This window comes from Macrotis lagotis, chromosome 3 (genome assembly GCF_037893015.1).
Source record: "Macrotis lagotis isolate mMagLag1 chromosome 3, bilby.v1.9.chrom.fasta, whole genome shotgun sequence".
Lineage (NCBI taxonomy): Eukaryota > Metazoa > Chordata > Mammalia > Peramelemorphia > Peramelidae > Macrotis > Macrotis lagotis.
The window spans coordinates 162,790,411-162,805,743 of NC_133660.1; the positions used below are offsets into that span (position 1 = coordinate 162,790,411).

Here is a 15,333-nt window from a genome sequence, read left to right on the forward strand (position 1 = left end):
ATTTAGGCTCCATCACAAAGTGGAGACATAGTAGATGGGACTGACTGATTCTGAGAGGGGCCAGAGTTCCTGCGCAGCTCAGGCTGAACCACCAGAACACTGGAGATGCAAGGAAAACATTTAGGGGCATAGTTGGATCTGCAATCCAGGCTTCTGACTATGCCTGGCAGGGAGGGGTATAGAAACAAGCACTTCTAAGGAGGAAGTTGTCTTCATCCAAGGCAAGATTCCCCCTGCTCATCACGGTAGGGTGAGAGAGGGCTCTCAAAAATAATGAGTAATAATGAGTGCTTAATCAGAGAAGCAGCTGCAGTCTTAGTTCTGGCTGGACTAGATGGGATTCTCCTCTGTCTAGTCCCGGCATAGGTGCTCCTTTGGAGATGCATCCTCTTTCTGTAGGAATTTGGCAGCCCTCTCTTGGCAGCCCAGACTCCTCTAGGCTTCTCTACCCCCATCGAAACAGTAGTTAGGACTCATTTAGGGAAGATCACTCCTAAACGGACCTGGGTCCACAAATTGTAGAGACCATTGAGACCATCTCATCCTTAGTGTCTCTAAGGGGGGAGGGGCAACCAAAGACATCTCAGGGGATCCTGTGCCTTATACATAATAAGAAATGAATAACCTGAAGGAACTTTAGATTAGCTAGCTCAGCATCCGAATTGTAGATTCTGAGCCAAGAGGGGAAAGGCGTTGCTAGGGGTCAGGCAGATAGGAACCAGATTCTCCAAGTCTTATTCAGGATACTTTCTCCTAGACTACTGACGGCTTCGTCTTGGTTAGTGCAACGGGGACCCCTTTTGGAGGCTACAGCGGGGCTCAGAGACCGGGAGATGCCCTGTGCACTGGGCCTATCGGAAAGCGTAGCGTTATCTTGGCCAGGTCCAGTGAAATCTTAGCCCGGGCTAGGTAGAGAAGAGGGGCAAGGCATGGGGGTGGGCGGGCCGGGCCTGGCCCCGCCCCGCCCCGCGTGCTCACAAGAGGAGCTGGTGGAGGGGCTGACCCAGCAGAGATTCCCGGGTAGGCCCCCAGGAACGCCAAGCTGCCCCTGGCTGGTCCATTTTTCTCTTCTTTACTTCTTCCATCACTTGCAGCCCTTGGAGAGCTCAGAGCGCCTCCCCGAACCCACTCAGGGCCCCCCGGGCAACCTCCTCTCCGCTAAGTGAGCCAGTGAGGGGCACCGACCCGGGCACTGAAGCCGGAGGCATCTGCGCCCGGCGCCTTCGCCCTCCCTCCCGCCCTGACTGGCAGCTCCTGGTCCTGAAAGCGGGGGAGTGACTCCCATCACGCCAGGAACTGGGCAAAGAAAGCCCCCCGAAGCAGAGCCGGCGCCGGAGCACCTGGTGCTGGAGCACCCGGTGCCGGAGCTGCCCGAGCTGCAGGATGGAGAGCGCTCGGATGCTTCTGGTCCTCCTGGGGCTCACTGGCCAGGGCCTGCTGGTCTCAGGTAAGGAGCTCCGGGCGCGCGGGGATGGCCGGAGGCCGGGCCGGCGACAGGTGAGGCAGACCCGGGGGGGCGCAGACCCGGGGGGCTCACTCCCGGCTTCCACTGGCGGCTCGAATGGATTAAGCGGTGGCCGGGGGACGCCCAGCCCGGCCACACTGCAGAGCCGGAGGGGGTCCTCGGACTGCACATCCAACAACAATCCGGGGCAGTTATTTAGCGCTTCAAAGTTTTCAAAGCAGTATCCATCCTTTTTTTTTTACCTGAGCCTGGCAAGCACCGTGTGAGCTAGGTGCCACAGGTATCACTGCGCCCACTTTACTTACGTACCTGAGGCTGAGAGAGAACCCGGCCCTCCCAGCACTAGTGAGTGTCCGAACCCAGGTCTTCTCAGTTGCAAGTGCCACGCTTGGATGGCATGCTATCTCCGATCTACTCCAACCCAACCCCGTATTTGTGCAAGTAAGGAAACCGAGGCCTAGAAAGAGAAGTAATTTGCCCTGGCAAGCACAGCAGGGAAGTAGCGGATCTGGATGCCACTTCTGCGATCAGGTCCTCCGAGATGCCTAGGATGAAAGGCACGTCCCCACCCCATTTTCCAAGGCGGGTGATGGCTGGCTGGGTGGGCATGTCTCGACTCTCGGGACTGTAGGGAGTGTGTGTGTGGGGGGGACTTTCCAAAAGAGCCAGTGTGACCACTGGGCCTTGGGAAGCGCGACTGAAGTCGTGTCGGGGAGTCCCAGCCTGCCCCCTGCGCCCCGGGGCATCTGCGGGAAGAGGCTCTTTTCTGGTGGCCGCTGGGGGTGGGGGTGTCTCCGCTGCGGGAGGCAGCCCAGGTCCCCTGCCGGAGGCGCGTGGAGACCCTCTGCGGGCACTCCCGGGCAAGCCTCCCCGGACCCGGGCATCTCCAGGCGCCTTCCCCTTCTACCGAGACTTCACACCAGCAAAGCCCTTACCGCTTTGTCCAAGCGCCCCCTCTCTGGGACTTAAATCCCTTTGTCTGAAGTGTAAACCCGAAAATCGGCCCCACAGGAATAGGCACCTTCCACCCCCCCACTTGCCGCTTCTTGGCTCGGAACCCGCATTTTCCGCGGGTTTAGGATGACCCCGAAGCTGCGCTAGCCTCCTTCGGGGGCTTTCACAGAAGCACACGCTGGGGACGGTGTTTTCCCCGCAGCCACACTTTATCGATTTCTAGAAAGTAAAAGCTACTTCTGTGTTTACAATGAGGCAAAGGGATCCAGACAGCTGAGGCAATTATCTGAATAATTCCTGCTACTGGAGAGTGGGGAGGGGGAGGGGAGGGCGAAAGAATTTCTTTTTTCTTTCAAGGAAAAGAGTCTTCTCCCTCAATTATCCAGATTGTCTGTCTACATTGATTACATTTACCTTATAATTATTGGTCTCTCCGGGCCTGAGAACTAGGTCAAATGGCTCTGTTGCTAAGGCGCCCACCTCTCAATCCCCCCCCCCCCCCCATGTGTTTACCGTCCAGGTTCAGAAACTATGCGGAGTGGCTGGATTTCAGAAAGGACTGAATTTCTTTTAAACCCTGAGGAAAGAATTTGGTTTTTCACGAAGGGGTCCTCCTCAATGTTGGATGCAACCTTCCTCTCCACAGAGGAGGGAGGACGCTTTTGGGGAGGATTTGATTCCGTTAGTGGCAACGGTTTACAATTGCTGCTTTCAAGTTCTCCACACAGAAGTACTGCTGTTTTTCCTTCTGAGTTCGAGCACGGAAGGGTAACAGAAGGATTAATTAATTAACATTGGTGCTAAGCTTTGAAGACAGAAGTAATTTTCTGAGTAATGGTATAAAGCATTTCTTAGGCTAGAATTTGTCTTGAAAATGTAAGTTAAGACAATTCCCCAACAATTCCCCCAAATCAGTGCTGACTGTAACAGAAAGAAGAATTTGCACCAATTAAATGATTCTATTAATAAGCTAAATTCTTATCTACTTATGGGTAGCAATAAACTTTGTTTAGTGAAAAAGCTAATCTAGACTCAACTGCTTTTTTCTTGGATTGCTTTTGAATTCCATTTATCTTTTTTAAAAACACTATCTAGGTGATTTCTACATGGGCAATAGTTTGCATGGAACCCAAATATCTTTGATCTACTGATGCTTTTTGTTCTTTTTTTTTGGGGGGGGTGCCCTTCCCTTTCATCACATTGCTCCAAAGTGTGCACCTATAGAATGGATTATTTTTCATATCAAACTACTCAACACTAACTTTTATTTCTCAACCTAATGAAGTTTTAAAAAAAAGTTTTATGAATTTTTTTCATTACTGTATTTTCCCAATATCTTTATACCAGAGAACCTTCCATAGGAAAGAAAAATAGCCAAGCAAAACAAGATGGTATATCACAGTGTAATTTTCCACATCTCTCTGGGAGGATCCAGTCTAGTGTTTTTCCAATCAATTTTCGAGATGCTGTATTAATCTTATTTAATTTTTTTCCCTACTATACTTAGGAATAGCAAACTCCTAAATCACTTTTAAGGTTTACTTTGGCTTTGGGAAGCATTATTTTACTACACACTTGGCAGAGAGGTACTTATTCCTTTCTTAATGAAAATTTTTGTAATACTAAGTTGATAATTAATGTTAAGACTATTGTCAGTCAACACCAATATAACCTACATTCTGGGACCTATTGACAAAGTTTAAGTTTCTACTTTTTAACTACACTATTGTTCTAGGGAAAGCTAAAATGTAAAGTTGAGGCTTTATCCAAAAATCCAGGCCAAAGTATACCTTATCTCTGGAGGGAAAAGGGAGAGGGAAAGTATTAGGAGAAACTTGGTTTTTTTGGTTACAATTATTCACATTGATTATGCCTTTGGCTAGAATAGGATGAGATAAGATATAGAATAAATACTTCCCTTTCTCCTTCCCTTTTCTTGTGTTGTCACATGGTTATGTTGATAAACATTCAAAGAATGAATTCTTTTTTCAAGTGATTCATTTTTTGGGGGATCCTCTCAATGGGCAGACACCATATTGATCATTTCTAGTAAATTTATGCTCTATTACACTAATTAAAAGAATAGTATTTTGGGACTCAATCATTGATTGTCTGATGAATTTTCAATATGTTCATAAGTGCATCTCAAAATGGATGTAGGATCCGATTCTTCTGCAGAATGGGATATAGTGAACAAACTTTCTCATGGAATTTTCTTGGTTTCAAACCATAGGCAACCTTTTCTTGTTATCAATTTGTGACCAGTATGTGAGTCATTACCTCTGCATTCATCAGTTAGAATTCTTGCCTGCATCTCTAGGGAGCTAATCTGTACATTATTTGATATTGTGTGAGTTTCCCCTTGAACCCTTCTTCCCGGCCCCCTTCCACTTCCTCCTCAAGAACTGCTACCCTGAGATGAATTTCAACCTACTTAAGATAGGAAATAATTTTTTAAATGGCATAAAGGAAAATGAGACAGGGTCACAGATTCTCCAGGTTGCGTAAAGGAACTTTGCTCATACAGCACAAAATACATTCTAAGCAGGATTCATTAATCAGCAGTTTAGGCAAATGTGTGTATCCTACATTTTATAAGAAATGTGGTCCAGGACTTTCCCAGGGGAGTGAGCTCATCAAATGGAGGTTCATTTTATTTCAATGTCCCATATCCTTTTGTAAGACCTTGAAGTTGGCAAGGCAGGAAAACAGGAACTCCACCCGCGCTCCATGAATCCCTGAGCTGCTCTCCTGGTTTATGACCATCTGCCCATTCTTCCTGTTATGACAAAGCTTGTGAACTTTTACTCGAAATGGTGAAAAGTTACTTTTCAGTTTTGACACCATGAATTGCTAAAGGGATAGTCCAGAAGTAAGAAACCTGCTTTGTTTTGGGGATCCTTTTCCTATAGGGACTGCTCTCACTACATTCATCTCTCTCTCCAGGTTTGCCCACTGTTTCACCTGATCCCCCAATTCTCAGCCCACAAAAAGACATACTTACAGTAACAGCCAATTCAAGTCTTCAAATTACTTGCAGGTAAGGAATTCATTTTAAAAAATAGTCCTCTGGGTGTCATGAATACATTGTTCCTAATTTGTTTGTAAATGAGATACTGAAATCCTTTCCTAAGTAGAATCGTGATAGGTGAATATTGAGCTAGATTTTCTGCACCCTGAGTCTGTTTTCCATGAACGGGCAAAGATGTAGATCTGCCTAGTTAGACCCTTTAGGGGTAGAACCCTGAAGACTCAGATGGAGATGAAGAAGTCTAGGATCAGACTCTTGGGTTAAGCAATCCTCTAAGTTCCTGAAGAACTGTGTTTTCTCAAATGCTTAACAACTCTCTCCTCACAGAACTTTACACTTTAATAAAATTCTGATCATGGAGGTGAAAATTTAGCATCTTTTTTTGAGTAATCTTGTGTAAGCACTGCATAGAGAAAGGACTGCCCTATGACTATCTAAGATTTGAAGTCACATTGTTGATTTGACTAATTGGGTAAATAAACTTCTCCAGTGGCAGAAGTGGCATGTCTGTGAAGACATGAAGAGGTTTTTAAAATGTCTCTTCATGGGGTGGCTAGGTGGTGAAGTGGATAGAGCACCAGGCCTGGAGTCAGGAGTACCTGAGTTCAAATCCAGCCTCAGACACTTAATAATTACCTAGCTATGTGGCCTTGGGTGAGCCACTTAACCCTGTTTGCAAAAACCTAAAAAAAAAGTCTCTTCAGAAGAGAGGATAGAAGAGCTTGGTGAATTATCCCAGAAAAAGCCCCCAGGACATATTAATACAAGAGTACTTTTAGGGAAGTAGAAAATGATGGAAAATTTTGTGTGATGCCAAAAGGGGCTAAAAATCTACAAAGAGATTAGGTTCTTATTGAAATGACTGTCCTTTCACCGAATAGCAAGCAATTGTTAGATCTGAAGGAGACAAATGAGTAAATCCAAACCTAAATCATTTGAACCAGATGCATTCCTATAGTAAAACTTCTGGGACACCTATATATAAGTCCTTATAAAGTATAAATCTCTGTCATGTAGTGCTCTCCATGCTTTAAAGTACTTTGACTGAGGCAGGGATCTTTCTGGAGTCTATGATAAAAATCTTTGAGAGACTATGGAAAAAATAGTTCAACAGTCTTTCTTCAACCCTCCCTTCCTGCATAGGCTAGGATACACCTTTTTCCACCCATTTAAAAAGGATCCTTGAAAATTCCACCTATTAAACTCTATGTAGAAGATCAAATTTAATTGGGTAAATAAACCATAGTTGTATGGGGAAGAGGGAAGGAATGAAGAATAGGGACTGGATTTATGATTTCGTTGGTGTAGGGAACTTTCAGTAAAGAATTTCTTTTATTAGTAAAGTTTATTAGTAAAGTTTAGCTTATAGTTTCAGCATTAAGAGGTTAATTGATTAACTTAGGATCACACTGTATGTCACATAGTCAGTCACTGGTCTTCCTGGCTCTGAAGTCACTGTACCTTGATGACTTTATGTAAATTTTACCTTTAACCCAAACACAAACTTGGACCTTTATTAGAACAGACATAGATAGCAAGGGCCATGCCAGCTTCCTCTTTGAGTCTTGCCCTGCTAAGTTTTTGAGTGAGCCAATGAATGACACCAGAGTTGTCTGAGGGAACTTCTGAATCAGTTCCTATGGCACTCTCTTGCAAGAGATTTGACTGGTTGTTTTGGGAGAAAGGCCTTGAAGCAATGATGACTTTATGGTCCATACAATATTCAATGGCCCATATAAGTCTTTATCTTTGGCTAGATGCCAGGTTTGTAGTTCATGATTTCATAGCCTAACTCAGACACATTTCTTTCCTCAGGGGTCAAAAAGACTTGGACTGGCTATGGCCCAGCAATCTGGGAAATTCTGATAATCGAGTTATGGTGACTGATTGCTGGGATGGTCTCTTTTGTAAGACACTCACAATTACAAAAGTGATAGGAAATGATACTGGAACTTACAAGTGCCTGTACCAAGACAGCGATGTGAGCTCAAGCATTTATGTCTACGTTCAAGGTAAGTGGTTATAATTGACTTCCCATATGATTTCCTAACCTTAGAACAATGGAAGAACAAAGGAGAGCCAAGCAGGACAAAAGTCTTCTCTTGCAGTCATTTCAGAGACTGCAGGTCTCATTCATTTGTTTAAGAGTCCAGTCTATGCCATCCTTGGTTTTTTTTCTTAACTACACTGATTCTTCTCTTATTCCAAAGGAGAGAGGTGTGTATGCTAATGATGCTCCATGATGACTATCATATTCCCAAGAGCATTCTGGTGTGCATCCCAATTAAAATCTTATGCACAGGAAGATTTGGGGGTGAAGTTAAGGGAGAAAGTTTAACTTGGAGTATAAGAGCTCTAAACAGGAATTTTGTGTGTGTGTGTGTGTGTGTGTGTGTGTGTGTGTGTGTGTTTCACTTGTATTTTATGAGAAAAACTTTAATAATAAACTTTAATAATCCTATTTTTGTTTGTAGCATAAATGGTCTTAAATGGCTTAAAGGTATATCCAATAGAACCATGTCATATAGGAATTTAACATTTGTAATATCAGAAATAATGCAAGAATTAGCATCTTACTTTCTAGGAATTAAAAAAATTGAAGTGGGATTATACATTTACAGCTAAATGGGACCTCAGGTGTTAGCTTGCCAACTCCTTCATTTTACAGATAAGAAAACTGAGCACAGAGAAAAGGATCTTACACAAGTTGATATATTGGTAATAAATAGAAGGGATGGAATTTGAACCCAAGTCCTTTAACACCAAATCCAATGCTTTTTCCCCCCAATGAACTTGGAACTTGCCTTCATGAACTATCAAGCTCAAGGATTTCTGTTATTGAGACCCAGGATGGCCCTAATATCCTTGTTGTGAGCATACCCAACATCTAAGTACTTTGTAATCTCCTGCTGGTTTTAGTTCAACTATGCAAGCCTCATCAGTAAACTGATTTAAATTAAATTTGAGGCACAGTGACTAGCATTTTACTTGAGTATACTAGGATTTCTGTGATCCCTGAAGATGACTGGGTAAGATTTCCCCTTTCAAAGTAGCATTTCATTTTCAGAGAAAGACTCCAATCTGTTCTTCAAATCTTAAGTGAATGTCCCATTTGCATTTCAATTGTGCAACATTCTCCTTTCTTTGAAGTAATGGGATCTACATTGAAATAACATGCCACCACTGGATTGCACAAGACTTAAGAATGTTCATTACATTTGCCAGGTGTAGATATAAGTCATGGTTAGAATGCTTCTGGTAAGACCCTAAGGCTCCCTGTACCATGGCCCCCTCTCTCTGCATATCTCCCAAGTCCCTCTTTCTTCTCCTCTTCACTTAAAAGATCATTCTCCAATCTGTCATATCAAGCAAACTTTGGGACTAGGACTCCTCAGTTTTTTTGTGAATCTCTGGCTTCTTTTGATCTGGCAGGCTGAAAAGATCAGCCCATCTCTGGAGACTACAAGGATTTCCTGCCCTCAGCCTGGCTGGAAATGTTACGAAGTGAACCTCTCCTATAATATTTTCATATTTCCTTCTCTCAAGTCAGGATGTGCAGAGACATGTGACAGTTCATTTCACAAAGTAACAGTAAATATTTTGTTTGGGGAGGATGGGTGGTTGTTTGGGTCCTTTTTGTTTATTTCCTCTTGGGTTGGGGGGAGACAATGAAATAGAGAGACTTTTAATGACATTCAAGAGTTAATTCAGTTTCCAAGGGAACATCCTTTAAGGGTAAGGAAGTCACACTATATTTTCATAGCATGCAGATGGAAGGTAGGATGTCAAACCAAGAAGGTCAGTGCACTGTTTATTTGGAACATTCCCTGTCTTTGGCGGATTACTTCAAATGTAATGTCCTGTCCAAGGTTATGAATGAGCCACAATGTTCTTGGAGCTGAACTGTCCAAACATGGGGTCATGAGGATTTATAATGGGAAAAGGATGTTCCCCTTGAATAGGTCTTCAATTTCTTGGTCTGGGCTTCACTTGTCTACCCACATTTGCTTCCTTACTCTTCTGACCCAAGTCCCTTACACAGTGGGTAGAGCTAGGAAGTAGGGCCCTGGCCCCATCAAGTCTTGCTTTGACATATGTCTAGTTGAAAGGCAAAAGTTAGATCTCCTGCTTTTCTGTTCTCTGCAGCTGCAGAGGAAATAGAGCTTCTTCAATTTGGGGGATGGGAGTGGGGTTAGGGAAGAATCTTTCCTCTCACAGGTTTTAACTGTTTCTTCATCAACCTGGCTTGGAATCCATATCATATCCAATTTGAGAGGCAAAACCATTCATCAGTTTGCCACTGAAATTTGCTGGCCAGCTTTGTCTGTCCCCTAATCCAAAGCATCCTTGTCTGAAGGGAGGATGGTGGTTTTCCACCAAAGTGTTTTGTACATTTTGTGTGACATTGAAAGACCATAAGAATCTTTCTCAGCTCCTTTACTAAAGTTTTGAAGGGTTTTCTTCCCTTTTCTATTGTATGTCCTTCACATCCTTTGGTCATGGCACCACTCATATAAGTGGAAATTTTTCTGGGTCCCTGTCATCTATGGTATTGAGATTGAATGAATGCAGTTAGCCTTCATAATCTTAAAGTGGTATGAATTTAGGATGTTCGATTGTATTATTCTTTAAATTCTAATTTGAGAATTATTTCCTCATACATTTTACTGTGGTTTCCACATAGTGAACATTGTAGAGGAAAGTATAGACATTGATTTACTCTTTTATTGCAAAGTCATAGTGATCAGTTGGTAAGAAGGGGGAGGGAAGAGAAGGAAAGGAAAAGGAAAGGAAAGGAAAGGAAAGGAAAGGAAAGGAAAGGAAAGGAAAGGAAAGGAAAGGAAAGGAAAGAAAGGAAAGGAAAGGAAAGGAAAGGAAAGGAAAGGAAAGGAAAGGAAAGGAAAGGAAAGGAAAGGAAAGGAAAGGAAAGGAAAGGAAAGGAAAGGAAAGGAAAGGAAAGGAAAGGAAAGGAAAGGAAAGGAAAGGAAAGGAAAGGAAAGGAAAGGAAAGGAAAGGAAAGGAAAGGAAAGGAAAGGAAAGGAAAGGAAAGGAAAGGAAAGGAAAGGAAAGGAAAGGAAAGGAAAGAGACAGGGAAGGGAAGATGAAAGAGGAAAGGGAAAGGAGGAGGGAAAAGAAAAGAACAAAAGGAAAAGAGAAGGAGAAGTGAAGATTGTTTTTATGACTGCTAGCTGTGTGGTACAGCTCTGGAGTCAGAGGACCTTCTATCCATGTCATTCAACTTTGCTGGATTTCATTTTCTCCTTTATTTTTCATGAAATGAAGGAGTTGGACTGGATATTCTCTGATGGCCTTCCCAGCTCTGGATCAGTGATCTAGCTTTCAGGGGTTGTGCTCTTTTATTTCAGGGACTGAGATGCTATTTTGATAAACACTGCACCTTGATTCTTTATCCCTCCCCTCCTCTCCAAATCTTTCTTTGCCCTTGTAAATGATACTTTCAAGTAACCCTTGAGACCAAACCTTTCCATTGACATAAAAGTCAAGTATTGAGCAACAAGTGGATGGATTTGGATACTATGAACTCTCTTAGACAAGATAGCTGACTTTTAGGACGTGAGTGGTAGATATATTTTTCAGAGGTTGATAATGAGCTAATATTCTAGGCAACTCTTAATTCAGATAATCAAAATCAATCAACACATTTATTAAGTTTTTATGCTGGGTGCTGGGCATATGAGCATATAAATGAAACATTTCCCTCCCTTAAGAAACTTACATTCTAAAGGATAAGGAATTGCAGGTATGTGTGTGTGTGTGTGTGTATGTGTATACACACATACATACATATGTGTGTATGTGTGTGTGTGTGTATAGAGATATATAGAAAATAAATACAGGGTAGTTCTTTGAGGGAGAGAACCAACAATTCTGGTTTCAAATCTTAGGCAAGATAGTCAAAGTGAAAGTCCCCAAGTTTTGTTCTGATTTCATTGTGCAGTTCAGAACAAGTTGAGGTGTGGGTGGGGAGGATGGGGAGGCATCAGGTAAGGTTTCATGTAGAAAGTGGAAATCAAATGAAATTAAATGTCTTAATTGTCAGAATTCATGTAAGGAGGGCTGGCTCTTCTCTGGTGTTGTACACACAACTTGAAAACATAAACTTAGCTTGATGCTGATTTCAGCACTTTACAAAGAAGGAGAGGAATTGCAGTATTTGTTGGGGGGGGTTGAGGGAAAGAACCATTAAAATGATAATAGAGATAATATGAAAACAAAACTTTGAGTTCACAGTATCATGTCAAACTAATTCTATTATGATATACTCTAAGTGACACTAACTCACTAATGAAATGAATTTTTTTCTTTAGATTACAGATTAGATAAATCTCCATTTATTTCATCAGTAAGTGATCAACATGGTGTTGTATACATCAAGGAGAACAAAAATAAAACAGTTGTGATCCCATGCCTCAGTTCTATATCAAACCTCAATGTGTCACTTTATGCAGTAAGTCCAATTTTCTTCTTTTGACTATGGTCTTTCATATTGTATGTTAGGGATCTCATTGTATATAAAAGGTACAAATATTGCCTATAGAGTTTTTCAAGCTCACATGGGTAAGGCCTAGCAAGGGATTTAAAAACCAATTGAGTAAATTCATTCAGACTAAATTTATAGTTTTCTATTTGAGATGCCAATTGACCATGCCATTAATGTTCCCCCAGAAGTATCCTGAAAAAATGTTTGTTCCTGATGGTGAAAAAATTTTCTGGGATAGCAAGAAAGGCTTCACTCTTCCCAGCTACATGATAAGTTATGCAGCCATGGTCTTCTGTGAGGCAAAAATCAATGATGAAAGCTACCAGTCTCTTATGTACTTCATTGTGGTCCTTGGTAAGATGACAATTACTTTTTTTAAAAATTATTCCCACTTAATAATAATGATCATCAAATCACAGAGGAAATATTAGAGTTCACCTAGTCCAATCCTCTCATTTTACAGATGAGAAAACTAAAATTCAGAGAGTTCAAGTTACTCGTTCAAAGTCACACAGTCCAAAAGTCTGTAGTGCGAGGGGATATTGGATCCTAGAACACTAGTTTTCCATAGACTACTCTTTGAGATAGATTTGGTCTTTCAGGATCCTGGGAGGGGCCAAGAAATTTTAAAAGTGTGTGAGTTACTGTATCACTGGGAAAGAGCATATAGCCAGTTTCAGGTTTTTTTTTCCTCTCTTACTTTCTGTTTTTCCAATTTACTCCCTTTAGGGTACAGAATTTATGATCTGGCTCTGAATCCCCCTCACAGTGTGGAAGTGGCTGTTGGAGAAAAGCTTGTTCTGAATTGCACAGCAAGAACAGAACTCAATGTAGCAATTGACTTTCACTGGGAATATCCTTCTTTGAAGGTAATGCTCACAAAGCAAACCAGACCTCCAGATACCTTGATAAGATTCCTTGGGAGGGACTCACCCTGGTGAGATGAGGCTGCCTCTGGCCAAATCAACTCTCAGAATCTCTTTAAGTTTTAAAGGGATCACAGAGCATAGAGCACCCATTGTTGGGCAAGAAGAGAGTGAAGACAAGTTGACAGATATCATTTTCTTCCTTCTCTTACAATATTATTTTCCCCCTTTCCATTTCATTGTTTGTTCAAAGTCATGGCTCCCCTTTTGGTATTTTTAGTTCTGAGGTGGGCAAGGGAGACATTGAGTCATGTGGGATTCTGCTTTTCTTGGCTGTGTCTCTCTGGCAGTTCATTTTCATCTTGTACTCATGGCTAGAGCTTTTGTCCTATTTCTAATTCACCTGCTGTTGTCTAGTCCTTTTGATCCCAACACAATTGTTGTCTCTAATATTAAGAGTTCAAGAATTATTTTCATCAGTATTAAGTAGTATTTATCATGCCTTACGGTAAGATAAAATATGTTATCACATGAGTGGTTAGACACTACTGAATAATTCTATTTTGGGATTGGGGGTTGAATTAAAGCCAAGGATATGCCACAGCCGGCTCAATCAAAAGTCAATTGTTAAATTTTCAGTGTGAGGATTTGCACCTCAGAAATCAGCAAATGCTGTAAATCCAGATGTTTGATTTATTGTTTTGGTGATTCTAGACTTAAGAAAATAATGGAGGAAAAACAACAATGTAGATTAAACTTAAAAGTATTCAGAGCATACATTATGTTAGGAGGAAGAGCTGGCTGTTTAACATTTACCAACATGTCCCTGAGTAAACCTCTCTTTCTCTTTTCAGGCTGACATACGGGATCTCAAAACTCCATTAGGAATGGAGCTTAAGAAATTTTTAAGCACCTTGACTATAGAACATGTAACCCGCAGTGATCAGGGCTGGTACATCTGTGAAGCAAACAGTGGGCTTATGACCAAGAAAAACAGCACATATGTCACTGTCCATGGTAAGACATCTATCCCCTTAAATCAATTGAATCTTTTCCAAAAAAAGCCTGTGGCTTTTGTTGGCCTTTGTCTCTACTGGCAAGTCATTATATGCTTTCAAGATCGTTCCAATCCTATTAGTGCTGTCTAAATCAGTGATCTCATAGAACATCATGTTACATGCTCTCGACTTATGTTTATAGATTCTTGCCTTGCTGCAATCTTGTGATGACTAGTTCCTGAAAACTAGAACTTAAACAAATTTATATTGACTAAAACACCTTGACTGCTTGACTGTGGGTTAACTGGATAGAACCGTGATGTATGCACTCTAGACCTGTCTTTTGCTTCTGACAGGGCTGCTCAGACTAACATATACTTGACTTTTCATGGGAGTTAAAAAAAATGAAACCAAAACAGCCTACTCCAACTAATTGACATTTAAATCTCTTGTTGTGTTGTGAATGATGAGAGTTTTCAATTGTTCCCACAATTGCTTTCTTGCAGAAAAGCCTTTTGTTGCCTTTCATAGTACAATGGAATCTTTGGTGGAAGCCAAGTTGGGTGAACGAGTCAGAATCCCTGTGAAGTATGTGGGCTATCCACAGCCCGAAATAAAGTGGTAAATATTAGAAGTCAACACCAAGAATTATTTTCTATAAAGGCCACCTGTTATCACATACTAAGGATGCTGGGGTTTGTTTGGGTTATTTCCCCCTTGTAGGTACAAAAATGGAAAAGCCATTGAAAGTAATCATACAATTAAAGTTGGCCATACTCTGACAATTACAGAAGCAAGTGAAAAAGATGCAGGAAACTACACAGTTCTCCTCACCAATCCCATCACAAAGGCAAGACAGAGCCATATGGTCTCTCTGGTGGTGAATGGTAAGTCTGAGAGTTTTGATTTCTCTCTTCTTACTTGAAAATTATTGTAATGAACCTTTTAAGTCAGATCCCTCCTTTCCTCTGCCATCCTTTCCATAGACTGTTTCTCAGTAGATACTTGATAAATGCTTATTGGCTGTCTCATTGACTTCTCTCATGTACCAATCTACATCTAGGAAAGATCAAGTGTGCTGAATTAAGAGTGATTTAGCTTAGTGAATAATAAGGAGGAATGCATATTGATTATATTTAAATCAGTTTCTAAATCAGAATAAAGAAATAATCATTTGAGACTGTAAAACTCTGCAAATACTCAAAATGGCATTTGACAGCATGGTGAGAAGAAGGAATTAAATGTGTGATGGTAGGGTTAAGGGGAAGGTTATACTCTCCTTTTGAATTTACTGAATACTTTTTGATCATCTGTCTTGCTATTGGCCATCCTGGCAATGATTTGCATTACCAAAGGTTTCACAAGTTGGCATAACCACATTAAGTTCAGTGTAAATCATTTCTTTGTCAAGAGTTACTTTGAGTTTATAGAAAAGAGAGAGAAGTTGAATTTTATTTGAGGATGTGGTATTTTCTGTCTTCATTCCCCTGGCATTATAAATCTGAATTACAGAATTC

At 41.5% G+C, this 15,333-nt stretch overlaps 1 protein-coding gene across 2 annotated transcripts in view; it reads left to right on the forward strand.

Moving 5' to 3' along the window:
* The first annotated feature begins 998 nt into the window (after positions 1-998).
* The window catches only part of KDR (kinase insert domain receptor), a 49,504-nt gene continuing 35,169 nt past the window's right edge, over positions 999-15,333 (forward strand). Inside the window, exons 1-9 of one of the 2 annotated variants that reach the window (XM_074229413.1) lie at positions 999-1,447; positions 5,366-5,459; positions 7,266-7,462; positions 11,780-11,919; positions 12,138-12,306; positions 12,682-12,821; positions 13,673-13,835; positions 14,323-14,437; positions 14,540-14,703. In XM_074229413.1, the coding sequence (XP_074085514.1) occupies positions 1,384-1,447; positions 5,366-5,459; positions 7,266-7,462; positions 11,780-11,919; positions 12,138-12,306; positions 12,682-12,821; positions 13,673-13,835; positions 14,323-14,437; positions 14,540-14,703 (1,246 nt within the window). In that variant the 5' untranslated portion in view covers positions 999-1,383. The remainder of the gene's footprint in view (positions 1,448-5,365; positions 5,460-7,265; positions 7,463-11,779; positions 11,920-12,137; positions 12,307-12,681; positions 12,822-13,672; positions 13,836-14,322; positions 14,438-14,539; positions 14,704-15,333) is intronic. The other variant, XM_074229414.1, reaches the window with a different exon arrangement.